Source organism: Coffea arabica, chromosome 7e (genome assembly GCF_036785885.1).
Source record: "Coffea arabica cultivar ET-39 chromosome 7e, Coffea Arabica ET-39 HiFi, whole genome shotgun sequence".
Taxonomy (NCBI): Eukaryota; Viridiplantae; Streptophyta; class Magnoliopsida; order Gentianales; family Rubiaceae; genus Coffea; species Coffea arabica.
This window is the reverse complement of record NC_092323.1, coordinates 3,997,046-4,016,682: the sequence shown is the minus strand read 5'-3', so window position 1 is coordinate 4,016,682 and position 19,637 is coordinate 3,997,046. Positions and strand designations below refer to the sequence as shown.

Here is a 19,637-nt window from a genome sequence, read left to right as displayed (position 1 = left end):
AACAAAGACTATTAACTTCAAGAAAAGGTGAGGGATGGGGTGGTAGAATCGCAGATGCTACGGAATCAACATCTGATAATACACCTCCCAAAACTGTTTTATCTTTGTTGTAGGAATGCATGACCTCCTGATATCCCAAACCCATTCAGGTCTCTGCTGTCTCAGAAGATTCTAATTTCAGAGTCAAACATGAATCCAGCTTCCAAGTTCTAATGCAATTATCAATCACTTCGATATCATCGGAGCCAATCCAACCATCACAGCGGCGAGATGAAGTTGAAGTTTCAAACATAGCAACAGAGCCTTTGAAAATGTTTTCCAAGTACTAAATTGACCGTTAGTTTTCAGTGCACCAACGAAAGATCACGAAGGGAACACTTTCTTGTATAAATGCGCAGCTGAAATGGTTTCCTGCCAGCAATTAACCCGTGCACAGAAGAAACTGTTGCGCAGGAGGACCAGATATACTGGCAAATTCATACCCAGTCATGATGCACTAATAACACGGGTTTCTAGAACTCGTAATCATTTTATAAACCAAAAAAGGAAGAAATCAGGTCCTTACAGCCAACGGCAAAAATGTAGTATCATCAAAATACAATGTAAGGGTAAACACAAAGCTTCTTACTTAAAATGGAGACAGCGACGCCAAAGGTCCTCTTGACTACAAAACAAAAACGTAAAGATCAGAAACTGAGTCTATGGAAAAAAAAAAAATGGTAATGAATCCCGCTGACTGCTTCACTTCTATCTTCACTGGTCCTGATACAAGCCACAAGATCAAAGGCTGCATTTTAAGCAACAGCAGGCATGTCCTTGAGCCAGGCATCCAGTGGCTTTCCAATTGAATACACAATAAACCCAATCTCCCTCATCTTATCCACATTGACAATGTTCCTACCATCAAAGATAAAAGCTGGTTTCTGCATGTTGTCATATATCCTCTGGTAATCAAGAGTCTTAAACTCATCCCACTCTGTGAGAATGCATGCAGCATGGGCATCCTTGGTTGCCTCGTAGGCATCCCAAACTACACTGACTTGCTTGACAGTGGTGGGACTCATTGGCTGGAGGTGCAAGGGATGATCCCAATCAAACTTGTTCATATTAAGGTCTCTCTGGATTTGATCCTCAGTCACTTGTGGGTCATATATGCACACCCTTGCTTTGTCACCCAAAAGCCCCTTGCAGACATCAATAGCTGGGGTCTCTCTTGTATCGCCAGTATCTTTCTTAAAAGCAAAACCTAGGACAGCAATTTTCTTATTTGCAACTGTATTAAACATTGAGGAAACCAAGCGGTTGACAAAACGATTCTTTTGGTAATCATTTATCTTGATAACTTGCTTCCAGTACTCTGCCACCTCAGGAAGGCCATTGCACTCACAAATATAAACCAGGTTCAGAATGTCCTTCTGGAAGCAAGAGCCACCAAATCCAACACTAGCATTGAGGAACTTGGGACCAATTCTTGTGTCTTTTCCAACAGCATAAGATACCTGAGTAACATCTGCTCCAGTTGCCTCACAAAGCGCTGACATGGCATTAACAGATGAGATTCTCTGTGCCAGGAATGCATTTGCAGCAAGCTTTGAGAGCTCAGCAGACCATAAATTGGTGGTGATGATGCAATCTTCAGGAACCCACTGAGCATAAACATCTTTTAGCACTTGAATAGCTTTCTGGCCTCCAGGGGTTTCCCGGCCTCCAATGAGGACCCTGTCGGGCTTGAAAAGATCCTGAATTGCAGTTCCCTCTGCAAGAAACTCAGGATTTGAGAGGATCTGGAAGTTAATTCCTTTGCTGTTGTGAGTCAGAATTTTTTCAATGGCCTCAGCTGTCTTGACTGGAACTGTTGATTTCTCAACAACAATTTTGTCAGATTTTGAGACATCAGCAATCATGCGGGCTGCACTCTCCCAGTATGTTAGATCTGCAGCTTTGCCTGCTCCGAGACCTCTGGTCTTGGTGGGAGTGTTGACAGAAACAAAGACTATATCTGCCTCACATACATGTTTCTCCACAGCTGTGCTAAAGAAGAGGTTCCTGCCACGGCACTCCTTCACCACTTCTTCAAGACCTGGCTCATAAATTGGAAGCTGATCACTGTTCCAGGCATTAATTCGAGGAGCAGAGATATCAACTACAGCCACCTCAATGGATGGGCACTTAAGTGCTATGACGGCCATAGTTGGCCCTCCGACATATCCAGCTCCAATACAGCAGATCTTCACCATGGTTCCTCTTCTTTTGCAATCTGGGGGTTATACATAAAACACATTGTATTAGCCTCATGGGATCACAGGGACAACCAAAAAAATTAAAAATAGATGTCATTTTGTCAATTTAAGACTGGTTCACCACTGTTGGAAATGCCCATCATAGAATTCAAGCATCAGTATAGCAACAATTGCACTAAGAGTGTAGTAAAAGAGTATTAAAGGCACAAAAAGATAGATGTATTATTGACAGTGCTATGAGCGCCACTCGGTCCCATGAACTCCTGTAAGAGTATCGGTGGAAGCATCTAGAAGAACCTTGTCCAAAAAATGTATTTACATAATCTAAAAATTCCATAATAATACAAATTTGGACTATAAATGTCACACATTGAGATTGTACCCCAATAGTGGTGCTCAAGCCATATGTCGCACCCTTATCCAAGGGTCAAGTTTTGGGCACAGTTATTCAGTACATTCTAGGAAATTCAATGCAACATTCTGTATCCACAGTGATACAGAAGATCAAAAGAAAATACAGAAATAGAAGCTGCCAAATAAAACAAAGACATCTTTAGATCACAAAAAGAAAGGGAATCTTATTAATTGAAACATCAGTAACAAAAAAACTGGGAAACATTAGATTGACACAGAGGACAGGATCATAAAAAAAAAAATTAGCACATCTGAACACATTTATATCCCTTTTGCAGCTAGGGGGAAAAATTCAAAGCTTGATATTAGCAAGTAGAAGAAAAAAGATAACAGTAAGAGACCAAATAAACTTTTTAAAAGCTCATTCTTCACGTGATCGACGAACTCAGCTCAAACAAGTATGAGCTATCAGACAACCTTCTAAAGATCCAAATCATTGTTCCACTGAAAAAAGATATTTCGCAATCCGAGCAACAGCAGGAACATAATTTTCTAATGCATCACGCTTACTTACTGGAATTCAATACAGATCCACCGTGATTCATGCATGAGAAGAGCGAATCAACGGAAAGCTCGTTTAATTGCGCTTAAAACCACTAATCGCAGCTAAACCATTATCTAATCAGCATACGTTTCAGACCAAATCCAAAATTTCATAAAGATGCTAACAGATCTAACAAAATCAAAGCAATGGGGACCAAATTCAAAAGCAGAGTAAGATGTCAACCGCACTTCCAACCAAAAACAAGAGTAACAATCCAAAAAAGAGCATACTCAAAACGAAACCATGCTCAAAAACAATAATTAACAGTAGCATTTGATCCACAAAATCGAATTGAAAAACTCCATCTCCGACATGCTAAGCACGTATCAATATATCATAGAAATAATGTAATCGATGGTTCAAGCACGCCTATTAGCTAATTGTAGAAACTTAAGAAACAAATTAGGAAATTGCACTGGTGAGAATGGAAACTGTACCTCTTTGGATCACTCCTGTGGCGCTTGTAAGAGAGAGAGAGAGAGAGAGAGATCTGAAGGAGGAGGAATAAAATTGTCTAGAAATACTCTACCAGTTCGCGGAGAGAGCGGGGATTGGTTTTTATAGTGGCAGTTTGGATCCAAGATCTACCCTTTCCCCTCTTACAATCCATCTTTTAACCCTCCCCGAAGTCCTAAATTAACAGCCCAGCGAGCATAATTGCACACGTTTTTTGCGAGACGAGGAAAGGGTAAATGAGGAAATTAGAACCTTTTAGTCTGAATTTGTCGCACCCACCACCTAAAGCCATGGTTGGTGATGAAAGTATTATTAGTACTAATTCAGTTCCGAATTAAGAATTATGGGGGAAAAAAGTGCTAGTAATTTCATTTCTAAATCCCGCCGCGGAGCACGAAGCTGGGGGTGAAAGTCTGGGAGCGGTGAGAATCCTGGTTTGCACCCACGCGTTTTCGCGGCTAATTCAACACTGTCAAGCACGACTTTTCGACGGGGGCGCTGTACCAATGGAATACAGAATAAATCGCTTGGAAGGTGATCATCCCTTACAATTCCACTTTCTTTCCATTACCGTTTGACTTCATCAGTATTTTTAAAAGATACTTCGGAGAATGAATGATATGCTGTTCAGTTATTATTTAATATAATATATACTCAAATATATCAGATTAATAATTTAATAATTCAATGAGTATGTCATTTTCATCAAATGTATCCAATTTTTATATTCTACCGGTGTAAGAAAAAAACTATTGTGAATATGTGCAACATGTGTAAAAATTAAATTTCAATTTTGAAATTAAATTACGTGGCATTCATCTAATACTGCTCGTGTATACATTAACAATTCATTAAAAAAATACCTTATAAGATAATCAATTATTGCATATTTCTCTTTATGTGTGTTAACATTTCTTGAAAATCAATCAAGGAAGATAGATACAGACAGTGTATTATCATGGTCAAATGCATGACACACAACAAAAATTAATTTTATATTTAAATTCAGATTAGACGTTGTACATCTTACGATGATAGTGTATAAACTATCGGTATATATAAGATTTATCCAAAAAAAATCTCATCAATTATTTTATTTCCGGTAATTCCTATTACATGCATTTCGGTGCTATACATGCAAATTGGAAATGGTAAGCTTGAATCGACTCACACAGTTTGCCTTTGTTTTGTTTTTTTTCCTTCTTTCTTCCACCTTAAAATTTTGGAGCAAGGAAAGAAGAAGTGAAACAAAATATATCAAAGACTATTTACAGAATAAGGAAAATATGTATGTAAAATTACCAATATTGATTCATACAAAACAAAAAAGGTTGGTAATTGTACTTGTCGATATTTCCTATGACTAGTTTGACGCGTAAATTAGCAAATTTTGGTAGTAATACATAAATTGGCAAACTTTTTATAAAAGATCTTTTGATTATATGTTATTTGGTTGGTAATCGCTTTCAATGGAAAGCCTGCGAGCTACATGCTATTCAACACAATGACTTGCATGTAATCAATGACCCTACGCAAGACAAATAGATATATAGGTGTAAGAAAAAATATCCACTGATCCAAAAATACATTATATTTGAATCGAAAAATATGGTATTCAATTCGTATTATTTGACCGGATAAAAAAAGGTCGGGTATTCGCCTATATGCAGGACGAGTTAAAATCATATAATTAAGAACTTGCGAGTAAGCGATCCGCCTCCCCCCCCCCCCCTCCCGCAAAAAAAACACACACGTGTTATTTTTATATACATACTATTTTTTTTTTTGAGTTAACTAAGTAATTCCATTAAACAAATTACAATAAATGTATGAGAGACTATAGTTTATTTATAATATTCATTTGTAGAGATCATGATCTTATTTTTTTTTTGGAAGAGTTTAATTGATGTGGAATGTATATTTTAAAAAAGGTATTACTTATTTCAAATTTTCATTGATTTTCAATTTTTTTAGTTTTTTTTTTCTTATATTCTCTTTACATATTTGTTTCTTCATATGAAATTTTTTTTTTTTTTTTTGAGAAAATTCTTTGTTGAATGTTAAATGAATATACAAAATTAAATTAATATAAATACTTTTTAAAAAATTAAATGATGAGCAGGATAGAACGGGTACCCATTAGCTCAATCCTCTCTTAGTGGGTATTTAATAATCGAGTGTCCATTGATATGGAAAAAAAGAGATCTAATCAATAAGGTTTGGATCAAATAAGCCAAATAGTGCACGGGACGGATAGCGCCGACCCTACAGATACCGGCGGACATCACTGAAGTTAGCAAATTACCGACAGAACTAGAAACCAACATAAGATGCAAATAGGCGAATTCAAATATCTAAGGTAAACTGTCGGTCAATTTCCTCAATGCTACTTACTCCAGGTGCAGAAAGCTACCCAAATGAGTCTACGTACCAATGAAGCACTTTTCTTCTTCTAAGTTTATTAATGCTAGCCTTCGACATACGACATCTGGTTTTAAATTTTAACACTAGATTATGCGGTAAGCGGTAAAACATTCACAACATGTTTTCTTCTTCTTTTTCCTTTTCTTTTTAGTTAAATAGCAACACAGAATGGGTGGTCAGTCAACTGACAATGCAAGGACTACTGCAACACAATGAGTAGTGAATTTTGAGAGACCCAAAAAAAAGTATTAATCTTTCCTACACTGATAGTATATATACTATCAACGCTGGATGAATGACAATTATGTAAAATTTGAATTTGACATTCAATTTTTGCACACATGTCATGAATCAAATGGTGACAGTGTATACACTGTCAGTGTATATAAGATTTACTCGAAAAAGGGTAATACAAAAGGTCACCAACAATATATATATATATATATATATATTTTCCGTTTCAATTGGTAAATAACTATAATTAAATAATTGCACAATCTAATATATTAGTATAGATATTAGTCAAGAAAATTAATAAAAGGGGATCATTTAGATATTCCTCTGTGCATTTGAGTAGTATACTCTCTTATTGTAAATATTGGATTGAATTGTGTCCAAATTAAGAGGGAGGAGGAGGTAAGGGGCAATTAGTTATTGTTGTTGTCATTTACTACCGAACGGAGGGAGGTCAATTCTCATTATAATTACGGGAAAGTGAATTTACGGATAAAAGAGAAAATTGAACCCTTCAAAAACAAGAATAAAGAAAAAAAAAAAAAAGTACTACTAGAGAATTTAACTTTAACCCATGACTCCAAATATAAAAATGACCAAAAGAATTCCTTCAAATTTAAGAATGAACGTGCTTGCTTGATGCTTGTTGTCTCAATAAAGGTTTGAGTGAGTTCTAAGACAAGACCTAATCATTGCCTTCCAAATGAATGAACGAAAAGAAAAGATTTGAGTAGTCTCATGTTAATGATCGACCGATCACTCTCAATCACAGCAATTTTCCAGTCAAATAAAATGCAATCCCAGCAGAGATTATGGGTTAAGGTAGGTGGGCCCCAATTGCGTGAAAAATTCACTCTCCGGCACCACGCCAGGCCCCAACCATCGTGGACATACAAATCATGGTTCCCAAAGCCTAGCCCAATATATCTTACTATAAAGGTCATGGCCATTATTAATGAATAACGTGGGTTCCGATCGGGTAGTATCCTCCGAAAACCAGACCAAAGCCCAACTTACTTTACGCTGATCCAGTTAAAAAAGTATAGCCCCTCAACGATAGACTTGATGACCAGCAACATCATCCACCTTAAAAATACCCAAAAAAAAAAAAGAAAAAAAGAGGGAAGTCGTCTTCAACGGTAATCAGAATCATAGCCCCTTCATACTCTTAGTCGACCAAATCCAACGGTTGACCCTCACCATACACGTTAAACACAAGATCGTGCGCTCCAAAAACGAAGCCCACAGAAAAAACTAGCCGTTACAAGAGCCGCGGAAGCGTAACGTTCCTCTATTATCCCCCATCTCTCTGTTCCGCTAATCTCTCATATCATCGTCAATGAATTCAAGAATTCCTCACACAATTCAGTCAACTATTGCCTTAACCCCCCTTCCCGTTTCTTCACTCCTTCTTTCTCAGTATAACCCCTAGTGACAGAAATATCAACCACTTTCCGGCGAACTTTTCCGATGGATGTCAAGACAGCCGGAGCAGTAGTAACCAACACTCCGGTGAAGGATCCCAAACCAAACAGATCAAAGACCGACGACTTGTTTACAAATTCCGAGAATTTCCACCCCAATTTGTCCAGCCCTGCTTCGAAATTTTCTAATTCTCCAGCAACCAAATCTGCAACAAAAACCCAAAAATCTGCCTCTAAGAAATGCAACCCTAACCCTAACATGATGTCTTCGCCTCCCAACAAGAACAAGATCCGAGAGAGAAAGTTCGTGGTGGCGAAGAAGAATTCGAGGAGAGAGAAAGTGAACTCTTCATTGGCGGTGGCTTGTAAGTGCAACAATAAAGGGAGGAAGTGTGTTTGTTTGGCTTATGATACCCTTAGGGCTTCGCAAGAAGAGTTTTTCAAGAGAGGCGGCAACGCTGTTTTGGACAATGATGATGCGAATGAGTTAGAGAAAACTGATAGAGCTGCTGAAGAAGGCGAAAAGGCTGTTCCAAACCCGGATGGGATTGTTAATGGACTTGAAGATAAAGTGTTTGATCATTGTTCTGAGCCTTGTGGATTTGAAGATAAGCATGACCAAGATGAAACTGAGGGATCTTGTGAAATGGGTGTTTCTAATTCTAACATCAAGAGGAGGAGGGACAAGTTGTTGGAAGATGCAAGGAAGAGTGTGCCTGAACCTGGGTCTGGAAGAGTGTTGCATTTGGTTAAGGCTTTTGAGAACCTTTTGTCAATCCCAAAATCAGCTGATTCTGAGGAGAAGGAGGAGAAAGAGATAGAGGACGCCAGGAAAGGAATGAAATGGGCATTGCCTGGGTTGCAACCTCAATTACTTCCCGAGACACAAGTCTCTTCGTCTTCATTCTGCCCTTCTGATTTTATACTCACTTCGGAGAGTTTAGGTTTGGATTCGCGCGTTTCTTCTTCTCTAGACAGCAGTCAAGGAAGGTTGGTGATGCAATTTTAATTGGTTTATGAAACTTGTTTTCTATTAGTAGGTTTTCCTGATTACAATATAATTTTGTTTGTGTTTTGACTTTTTCTACCTTCAGCGTTTCTAGCAGGAACTCTGGTGGTGGTCGAAGAAGCCGAAGAAATGTAAGGATTTTGTTCCAATTCATGACCTTATGTAATTATCAAAAGTATGGTAGGTAGGATGATTTTACTTTTCATTCCCGATGCAGAGTGCTGAGTCATCTGGGACATTTGCTAGTCGACATTGGAAGAGAAAGCATCTGAAACAAACCTTCCAGAAACCATTCAATCTTAGAACTGAGGTTTGTGTTATATTATTAATAAAGTTGTTTGGTTGCTTCCACATAGAGATTTGTGAGTTTAACTGAGTGCTTCTGGTGCATATTTTGGTGGAAGGTGGGTGCGCTGTTGTCAGTTTAGCTAGAAGTCTTTGTATCTTTTATTATCTAGCTATTACTCGCAACAATTAGTGGTATATGTCTATCTCCTAATGAAGTTTCATTTTCTGTGCGAAACTACCTTTGCAAGTATTAGAATAACAATAAGAAGTATGCTCTCTAAAGCTTTTGAATTTATCCCATTGGCGTCTTTCCTAGTTTTTCAAACTACTTTTGCAAGTATTAGAATAACAATAAGAAGTATGCTCTCCAAAGCTTTTGAACTTATCCCATCGGCATCCTTCTTAGTTTTTCAAACAAATATTTCACCTTTTTTCCTCTCATAATGAGCATCGTTTCTTGGAATTGCATTTTCAAGTCACCTCATCGTTGAGTATATTTTCAATTGACCTGGTTGCAGCAAAGAGGAAGTTGTAAACAAGAAGAATTCCTCAAAAAAGTTAAACAGATGATGGAGGAAGAGGAGAAGCTGCGCATACCAATTGCACAAGGTCTTCCTTGGACAACAGATGAGCCAGAGGTAGTTTCTTCTTGAACCTCAAAGTTAAGCTGTGGCTGCAATGGTGAAAGAAAGAAAATAAATTGCTTGAATTTATACTGAGTTGATTCAATATTGAAATCTACATTGCCAAATTGCATTTCAGGCGAGTTTATCATGCCTAAACTGCTACTCAAAGACTAGTATAATTTAGAGTATTACCAGGAGATGACTAATAGGAATAACTCCTAATGAACCATGATTTAGTCAAGTGCTTTATTAACAGAACAATGTTGTTAAGCCAGTACCTGATTCTTGTGCTTTTTGCAAGTAATTAGTTTTTATAATAAGGGCCGTGTGTTTTCACCTATTGCATAGATAATGCTTATTTGTTTTCTCTTGTTTACAGTGTTTGGTAAAGCCTCCAGTTAAAGACATTACCAGAGCACTTGACTTAGTGCTGCACAGTGATATCAGGGCTGTGGAGCGTGCTGAATTCGATCATCAGGCAGGGTTTCAATTTCTTTGTGACCTGACCTTGTAATTTCAATTTATTTTATAAAGAGGTTGAACTTATAGTTAGTCATTCTCATTTTACGAGCTCTTTTATAGTGCTGGACTTGGTAACACTCTCTCCAAAATCCTGTTTAAGTTTCTACCTAGTAATGCTCAATACTTATTATTCTCGGTATCAGGTGGCAGAAAAGTTGAGCCTTGCTGAACAGTATAAACTAGAAAAGGAGAGGCTGCAGAAGGTAAATTACATATGATATAGTTATTATCTGGTGGAGTAAATGTTGGTTTATACTCTAGTTAAACGAGTTTGTTGTCAAATGTGTAGTTGGAAGAGGAAGAGGAGCTTAGAAGGCTTAGAAAGGAGCTCATTCCCAAGGCTCAACCACTGCCTTACTTCGACAGGCCTTTCATCCCTAGAAGGTAGCTTTGGTCCATTGGCTAGAAACATAAAAAGAGTACTATTTTGTTAAGTTTTGTCTTTGGTTTCTGATAGGTCAACGAAGCATCCTACCATACCGAGAGAGCCTAAGTTCCACCTACCTCAACACAAGAAGATCAAATCTTGCATGTCCTGGAGTGATTTGTACGCGGAGCTACAGTGAGGGGTGGCTAAAGAAAGAGACTTAGATGAGAACATGCTGGGAATTACAGCACATTTTATTGATTTTTTTAGCATTCTTTTATTATTTGTACATGAAAGAAATAAGTTTCTCAGAATTTTGCCAAACAGCGTGTTGCTATATTTTTTTCCTTGGCACGACGGCGTGCCATGTTAATGAATGCTTCATATCGTTCAGCCTGTTTTTCCTCGTGTTGTTCATCTGTTTGGAATTTCAGCGCCTTGTTTTCTCCCGTGCGGCAAACTACAAGTTTCTTTACCAATTTCAGTGCTTTGATTTAATCACAATAACAGGTACTCCCTTCATCTCATTTTGCTAGTCCTGACTTTTTTCACACAATTTAAGAAAGAGTAAATCACATATATATATATATATACACACACACAATCATAATTAATTGCATGACACATGAGTAAAATTTGAATATTAATTTTAAATTCAGTTGAGTTGTCATTTATTCAATGGTGATGATGATATATACACTTTCAGTATATAAAAGATTAATCCTTTAAGAATATCACGATTGAAATACAACACATGAGCAAATGTAGTTATTAGTACCTGTAAATGTAGTATAACTAATTAGCTTTGTATTAACTATAACAATAATATTTTGATGAAAATTGCACCATACAATATCAACATACGTTAAATAAATTAGGTTATATATACTCAATATCAATCTATATTAAATCAAGGCATTTTAGAGGAGTTTAAAGTTGACTATATTCTTTATTTAAAAAGTGGACTACAATTTGAACTGGATAAAAAAGAAAAACAAGCCTATTAATAGTAAAACGGAGAATGCTATAGAATGAACATCCATGAATCACTCGTAGGACTTAGCTTACACGGCATTTGCTAAACTCAAAACGACCTATAATTTACCCGCATGATGATTGATAGGGCCCTCATAAAACTCCTGCGCCTTAATAAGTTGCACATTTAGTTACTTGAAAAAAAAAAGCACATTTAGTCCTCCAAAGCCAAAGAACACATCCGGTTATCACCCCAACAATTTCGCGTTCAACTCTAACGTTGAAATGTACTCGGCAGTGATGCACTCAATCAAAGAAGTCCCCTGAACCTGAGATTTGGTACATTCAAAAGAACCAAAGCCAGTGTTATAGCTGATAAAAATGGCCGACTCCATCCTAATTCTCGAAGTTATCAGCAAGAAGCCAGTTTCTATTAACCCTCATCTTTGTCATGTTTTCAAGGCTTGAACCTCGAAAAAGAAAACGGAAAAAAAGGCCTTAAACCTACCTCCATATTCTCTAGACACATGAATAAGCCCTCCCCTGTCCAAACCTAATGACCAAAATTCGAGACAAATATTGTAAAAAACAGCTTTCTCACATCGCTCAGTTCAAAGAACCCCTAGTCGTAAAATTTAACAGAGTAAACAAATATATAAAATAGAGTAATATAAGCAATAGGTGAACCTTTAAGAACAGGAGTACAACTTGTCTAGAAAAAACTCGGGAGTCAAGACAGATTGTCTAACAAAATATCCAAGGACATCTCTTCCACAAGCTTGAAGCAAAATAGGGAAATGGAAAACATAAAAGAGCCTACATATTATCAAAATTGACATGTAAAGTAGAAAAGCTCATTAATTCATCTATCAAGGTGCTACAACAATGCGGCCAGCTACTTGGTCAAGATCTCTTTGTCCACTGGATGTGATTCTTCTTCCACTGAAACACAAAGTATATGCGGTAGAATTAGCAAACATACTAGAATAGCCAGAGATGCAAGTAACCAGAAATGTCACAACTGAATTTCACATACAAGCATCCTTTTAAACCTGGACATTCTACAGATCCTAAGTTCCTAATCAGAGTTAAAACAGAGACATAATGTTTTAAACCAAACTCTTACGCTTCAAAAGGACTGTATGCAGGTGAATGAAGTGCACATGTGGTAAACATATAGCACATGAAGCATGTTGCAATTTACATTTTATAACTCCACCTCATTCAGGTAAACTATAGTGCTAAAGTATATTATATGTCATTCATTAATTCATTGGAGCAGATTAATTTGATAAAGTAGACTTATTCAAGTTACTTTGATGTTTGATGATTCAGGTCAAAATAAGGCAGAAAGTCAACTATCTCACCCTTTTGGGTCCATATCAACAATATTCATCTTCTGCAGCTGCTGAAGAATGTGGCGAGCAACACTCCCGCTGCTTTTACCAAAATGAGGAGGACGGCTTCCATTCCTCTTGCTCCCACCATAAATCCTCCTGAAAGCACCAACTCCAAGGCCTTGCCTCAAATAAATTTTTCTAGCCATGGAAGCTGCAATGGAACAAAATGGGCAAGTAGTCATGGCATAAGACCTTGTCACAATCATGTTAACAATTCCCATCCACAAATTAACCTTGATAACAAACCAATCATGCCATACTGCCCACACATTTTCACAGAGGGAGGGAGGGCGGGAGAGAGAGAGAGAGAGAGTAGTACAAAAGAAACAAAGGGGTAAAGAGGGTTATACCGGCTCGGATGTAGTACCAATCTGGGTCATACGGAGCAAGTTCCTTGAGTGTACCAGTTTTCACAATATCAACCCATTGTGGAAGTTCCATCTATGGAGCAGCAATTAAACAAAAGACGGTGATATATATTATAAACAAACAAAAGAAAGTGATAAATGTTGCAGCGGCTTAACAAAGACAGTGTTGGTTCACCGAGGTAATATGCAGGCAAATGATATTCATAACAGCTGGGAACCACACAACATATCCACCAGTTAAGGCATGATTTATGTACTTCTTTAAGCATTTTGGATTGAGAAATTTCTTAAGGAATCCTCCAGCAGTTAACCATGAAGCTTTTTGACATGAGTTCAGAAAATATTAACCATATAAAATCATATCGACAATACTTGCAGCAACGAATAGCAATTCAGAACGGATTCTTTCTAGAGGTCCCTCCCTTTTATTTCGCACATTTACCCCATGAATACGAAGTCTTAAGAAAGCTATTCCCAACATTTTAGCTGGTAATTCATAGCACCAAATACACTTACTAAGAAACTGGTATCAAAGTGCACATTTCATGAGCATCACACGGTATATATGTGTAAGAAACGAAAGAAACATAACAGAAAACGACGAGTTAACGGGTTCACATCCCACAATCTTTAGAATTTGGAAGTTGAAGGTAAACTGACCCTTCCAGATCGCCTGAGATGGGCAGAATAAGCCTTGACGAAGTCATGAGGAGAGACGTCTTTCACAGTCCTCGCAGTCGCCATCATCGAATCTGTCTCTGTAGCAGCTCTGCCGGCGCGGCCGATGCCTCTGAGAGCGAAACCAAAGTGGACGTGCTAGGGTTTATACTGCAATGCTATTACTGAGATTTATTTATATAGGGTTGCTTATAGCGTTTGATCCAGGCTTTTACGTGTGATCTCGGCCCGCCTTAGTTTAGCATCCGGCCCAAATGTCACGACCCTCATTTCGCCCGGCCCAACTATTTTTTAGATGATCCCAAAGAAGCGAATGGCGCTATAACCCGGTCAAAGCCACGTTGCAAATTTTAACATCACGTCATTATTATTATTATTTTCAATTAATTAAAAGTGTAATAAATGGGAATGAATATTTATTTCTAACTTTTTTTTGTAAAAAAATTAAATTAACTTACAGATTAATTTTTTTATACACTAATATTTTATGCACTATCAATTGATCGTTAGTGTGTTTATAATATTTACTCCTTAACTGATTACTGGTTTATTTTGTTGGTTTTATAAGAATTTTTTTCCTTATTAACTTTTTAAAAGAGACTATACTAGTTTTACTTTTATTCATTGAAGGTATCTTTCACTTTGAAAAAAAAAAGAAGGTTTTTCTCACCTAAAATTTAAAAGTGGATAAATTTTTACTCTCAGAGTTAATGGGCCAGTAATTAATTAATAGAGAAAAAAATTCCCAACCAAAGACGTCATCGTTTCAGAGAGAAGTACTACAGTAAAAGCAGGGGAAGTCCTGACTCCTGAGTCCCGGCTACAGCTTTCCTTCTCCCTGTGCCCCCTTAATCGTTAATCAATCAATCATCATCTTCTACTTCTCCGCCTAAGAGGCACCACCAGAATCCACTAAACCCTAGAGCTACACCGCAGATTTTGGACCCGACCTGCCTCCATGGCGATCCGCCGCCTCCTTACCCTGGCTCGTCGATCTCAACGAACCACCACCAAGCACCTCCGCCCCTTCTCGACTTCCTCCGCCGCTGTCGCCCCCGCCTCTCCTTCTTCAACTCCATCAAATTTCTCCCCACCTCCCCCGACAGCCATGATCTACGACCGGTTAGCCGAGAACGTCAAAAGCAAACTCAAACAGCTAGAACAACCCGATTCGCGCTTCCTCAAGTACAGCTCACCCCACCCGGCTCGGGTCGACCATACCCCCGTCCTCGCCGCTCCCCTCACCCGCGTCACCACTCTCCCAAACGGCCTCCGCATTGCTACCGAGTCCAATCTCGCCTGCCCTACGGCCACCGTCGGTGTCTGGATCGACGCAGGGTCCCGGTTCGAGTCCGATGAGACTAACGGAACTGCTCACTTCCTCGAGCACATGATCTTTAAGGGCACTGAGAGGCGGGCCGCCAGGGAATTGGAGGAAGAGATTGAGAATATGGGTGGACATCTAAATGCTTACACTTCCAGAGAGCAGACTACATATTATGCTAAGGTTCTGGAAAAGGATGTGCCCAGGGCTATGGATATACTGGCTGATATTCTTCAAAATTCGAAGTTTGAGGAGAGTAAAATCACCCGGGAACGAGATGTTATCCTCAGGGAAATGCAGGAGGTAGATAGTAGTATTTTAGATTTAGGTGCTTTCCTTTCTTCTTCTTTTTACACTGGTGAGCTTTCCACATTGCTGTGGTGTCTTTGAGGATGATTTTGTGATGCCGCTATCAAGTTAAATTTTTATTCGTTTATGGGTTTCTTGTCATGGGTCTTCAATCTGGAGGTTTAGGATTTAAGGGGATCACCAAACATTACTGTCTATTGACTGGTTTAGGGAGTTCTTTAGTTTCTTATTTAGTTTAGATTGATAGGGTAGAGGGAAGTGTTACACAGGATTGGCGCTAGATGTGAGGTTTGCTCTTTTTTCCTTTTTGGGATTATCCACATAGAATTTGTTGTTGGTGTGTTAGTTGAGCATTTTCTTGGTACTTCACAAGAAGTATGATAGTGCCACTGAGCAGATGTCATCCGTATCTATCTGGATATTGGTACAGTTCTTTTGCAATCTGAAATGGTCAGACATGAAGCACTTTGAAAAAAGTCTGATTTTTGTTTTGCTTATGTTGGGTTGGATAAATATTTTGCTTAATTAGAACTTTGAAATGCAGTTACAGATATAATGGCTCATTTTCTTAAATTTGTGTGCCTAAGTAGACTCCTTCAGGCTATCTAAGAGTTTTATTTGAATGTCCTGTGCTTAAGAGTTTTACCTTCAGCTTACTTTTGCTAGAGTTTACTGAACTGCAGCTGTTTCTTCTCTAATTGTAGGTGGAAGGTCAAACTGAGGAAGTCATATTTGACCACCTACATGCTACTGCATTCCAACACACATCTCTGGCTAGGACAATACTTGGACCTGCAGATAACATCATGACAATCACGAAACAGCACCTAAAGGACTACATATCTACTCATTACTCTGCTCCCAGAACAGTAAGACTGAGGCAGTCAGTTCTAATTTTCATGTTAATTAAATATTCCGCTTATATGTTGTTTTTACATATTGTTTGGTCATTTGCAGTTTGCTGGAGAATATTTTCTGAACGTTTCTTTTGCTGCTGTTTTTAGGTAATTGCCGCCTCTGGAGCTGTTAAGCATGAGGAAATTGTGGATCTAGTAAAGAAATTATTCACGAAATTGTCTCCTACTGGAAGTACAACTACTGAATTAATTGCTAAAGACCCAGCTATCTTTACTGGCTCCGAAGTATATTTCTCTTGCTTGAATACTTCATGACATTTTTCCTTCACAAGAATACACTGTTAATATCCTTTTGTTTTGTAATCAGGTGAGGATGATTGACGATGACATTCCACTTGCCCAATTTGCAGTTGCTTTTGAAGGGGCTTCTTGGACGGATCCTGATTCCATTGCGTTAATGGTCATGCAGTCGATGTTAGGATCTTGGAGTAAGAGCGCTGGTGGTGGGAAGCATATGGGGTTAGTTAATCTTGTTTGTGAATTAATTATGCAGGATTACAACTGCTGCTTACTTACCATTTTCAATATGTATGTACAGCTCTGATCTTGCCCAGAGGGTTGGCATCAACGAGATAGCAGAAAGCTTGATGGCTTTCAACAGCAACTATAAGGATTCTGGTCTATTTGGTGTCTATGCTGTTGCAAAGGTCCACACCTGTTCCTCTAACTTGCACTTGGGGAAGGGGAAATAGAAATCCCAAATTTGAAATCCCCGGTGTTTTCTATTTAAATTCCACAAAATGGGCGAAGAGGGGTTGCTGCCTTTTTTATTGGGGTGGGGGGTTTACAAAAAAAAAAAAAAAGAAGAGAAAACTATAGGTTTGGGATGATTATAGTGTTTTTTAACAAGTGGTTAATGTTTGCTTGTCATACCAGAATAAGTAGCTGTAAATTTCTCTACTCTCTTTCCTGTTGTGGTGTGATATGACTGTGTGATGTTTGATTTTCCAGATTAGATGTTGTAAATGCATCATATGGATGTAGAACTGGATTTACTGATCTTCTGCTATGTGTCCTTTTTTCTTAGCGTAATATAGTAAAATTTTCTGGTGTGATCTAATTTGTTCTGGGATGATCTCTTGTATCGCCTGGTTTTTTATATGCACGATGTCTAGGCTTGGGATAAAGATGTGATATTTCAACTTAAATAAATATTTACAGCAGTCAGAATCTTGTGGTTGGGTACTACTGAGGGTCCTTTCCTTTCTGCTGGTTGCTGCAAATTGCATTTGGCTTATTCAGATTGTGCAAACTTCTCAGTTGAAGCATTTGGTTTGCACATTATCTTCCAAAAGTTATAGAACTGATCTCTGTGTGAAATTTTTTACAGCCCGATTGCTTGGATGATTTAGCTTATGCAATTATGTACGAGATTAGCAAGCTGTCTTATCGGGTGTCAGAGGAGGATGTTGTACGTGCTCAGAACCAGGTAGCAGCCAGTTTGTTACTTTAGGTTTACGTCAAGGTCATTCTTTTTGTTTAAGGCGGTTCTTTTTGGCTCATTCGGTGTCCACTACATTATGTGCTTGCTTTCAGTTGAAATCTTCTCTACTACTACACTTGGATGGAACAAGTCCGGTAGCTGAAGATATTGGCCGTCAGGTATGAGTTAGATTTTGAAACAGAGCGGCCTTATTAAAAAAGGCATAGAGGATTCAAGATGATAAGTGTCTTGTCATATGCCCTGTATCAAATGACAGTAGACTCGGTGTTTTCTTTTTCCAATTTTACTAGTAAAGGCTTACTGATAAAGTGATGAACAAGAAGCTGAATATTATTTGGAACTTGTGCCCATTACAATGAGCTGCCCCTGGGGCAGGGGGAACAGGGACTGACCTTTATTCTTTTGTTCCCTGCGACTTGTTTGCTAAGCTTAACATAATTCTGGTCATGGTTTGTGTTTGCAGTTGCTTACATATGGCAGAAGGATCCCGTATCCTGAGTTGTTTGCCAGGATTGATGCTATAGATGCCAACACTATCAAGCGTGTGGCGAACAGATTTATATCTGACAAGGTGTGGATTAGAGCACAGTTACAGTATATTGAGTCGGAATGGTTGGCTCTCAATTTGTATGTATGGTTTTAACGTTGAATTTGATTTGATTGCAGGATATTGCAATATCTGCTCTTGGACCAATCCAGGGTTTACCTGACTACAACTGGTTCAGACGCAGGACCTATTGGCTCCGTTATTAGGATTTCCTTGTCTACTAGTTGTTTTGTCATCAGTTCTGCCTATTTTTGGTCATTCAAGCATTTTGTTTTTCTTTTAACACATCCATTTTCTTTAGGGGGAAAGAGTAGAAATGCTTATTCTATCCCTTTTGTGCTGTCTTTTTGGAATCCTTTTAAATTAATGGAAATAATTGTCCTGTATCCCGTGAATGCTCCGTCATTGATTACGGGCAACTACTAGAATCTTTTTGTAACATATAAAATCCTGAAACAATTCAGCCACGTATGTTTTCGTGGCCGTATATGAGAGGGTCAAATGTGTCCCTGATCTTTGAGGATGATTAGCTGCGGAATTAACCTGTTTTTCTTACTAAAATACATAGCTGTGTATTTCTTATGTCACTAACGGTAGTATGTCATCTCGTTGTATTTAGGGTCTCAAACAAAATAACCTTTTATGGAGGCTCTCTTTTATTTTGCTGAGTGTCGTGAAAAGTTGATTTAATTGAGGAGTAAGAAATAATTTTTCAACAAGTCATCTCGATGAAATGATGACTTATGCAAAGGAGGGCATTTTTTTGAGTGTGTGAATGGATGATGGCCTGCCTAGAGTCAACTGGAGCTTCTGGAGGCCATTGTGCGGGAAAAGAATTCGAAGGCATCAATAATAATGTCAATTCGGACTAACGAATCGTGTAGTGTCCGAAGTATGTTGTGTTCTCTCTATACGTGCTTGGGCTCGAATGAATCTAGAAGAGTTTTGTTTGGAAAAAAGAAGAAGCAATTTTTCAAAGAAAATTGTTTCGTTTTTCGTTTCGTAACATATTTTTTTATCTTACACGTATTAAGTAATTACAGTAATTTTTTTTATAAAAAATTCAGAAAAATGCAGTCTGAGCCGAAAAATTCAGAAAAAATGCAATCCGAGCGTGTCATTGTGTG

At 38.2% G+C, this 19,637-nt stretch overlaps 4 protein-coding genes across 4 annotated transcripts; 2 read left to right on the top strand and 2 right to left on the bottom strand.

The window, feature by feature from the left end:
* Positions 1-509: 509 nt before the first annotated feature.
* LOC113698323 (UDP-glucose 6-dehydrogenase 1-like) lies at positions 510-3,775 on the bottom strand. Its single transcript, XM_072058994.1, has 2 exons — positions 3,636-3,775; positions 510-2,257 (listed from the first exon to the last, which is right to left on the bottom strand). The coding sequence occupies exon 2, from the start codon at positions 2,235-2,237 to the stop codon at positions 795-797; it is 1,443 nt and encodes a 480-aa protein (XP_071915095.1). The 5' UTR covers positions 2,238-2,257; positions 3,636-3,775; the 3' UTR covers positions 510-794.
* A 3,675-nt stretch (positions 3,776-7,450) lies between these two features.
* LOC113698866 (microtubule-destabilizing protein 60) lies at positions 7,451-10,948 on the top strand. Its single transcript, XM_027218816.2, has 8 exons — positions 7,451-8,726; positions 8,831-8,876; positions 8,963-9,055; positions 9,552-9,671; positions 10,039-10,137; positions 10,325-10,384; positions 10,471-10,565; positions 10,639-10,948. The coding sequence occupies exons 1-8, from the start codon at positions 7,783-7,785 to the stop codon at positions 10,745-10,747; spliced, it is 1,566 nt and encodes a 521-aa protein (XP_027074617.2). The 5' UTR covers positions 7,451-7,782; the 3' UTR covers positions 10,748-10,948.
* A 1,246-nt stretch (positions 10,949-12,194) lies between these two features.
* On the bottom strand, positions 12,195-14,132 carry LOC140011139 (small ribosomal subunit protein eS19x-like). The gene is made up of 4 exons (XM_072059530.1): positions 13,952-14,132; positions 13,274-13,364; positions 12,891-13,074; positions 12,195-12,465 (listed from the first exon to the last, which is right to left on the bottom strand). Exons 1-4 carry the CDS (start codon positions 14,036-14,038, stop codon positions 12,393-12,395), a joined length of 435 nt encoding a protein of 144 aa, XP_071915631.1. The 5' UTR covers positions 14,039-14,132; the 3' UTR covers positions 12,195-12,392.
* Positions 14,133-14,761: 629 nt separating this feature from the next.
* Positions 14,762-19,033, top strand: LOC113698710 (probable mitochondrial-processing peptidase subunit beta, mitochondrial). Its single transcript, XM_072059017.1, has 9 exons — positions 14,762-15,596; positions 16,307-16,471; positions 16,607-16,744; positions 16,827-16,978; positions 17,058-17,166; positions 17,850-17,948; positions 18,056-18,121; positions 18,427-18,534; positions 18,630-19,033. The coding sequence occupies exons 1-9, from the start codon at positions 14,928-14,930 to the stop codon at positions 18,714-18,716; spliced, it is 1,593 nt and encodes a 530-aa protein (XP_071915118.1). The 5' UTR covers positions 14,762-14,927; the 3' UTR covers positions 18,717-19,033.
* Positions 19,034-19,637: the final 604 nt, after the last annotated feature.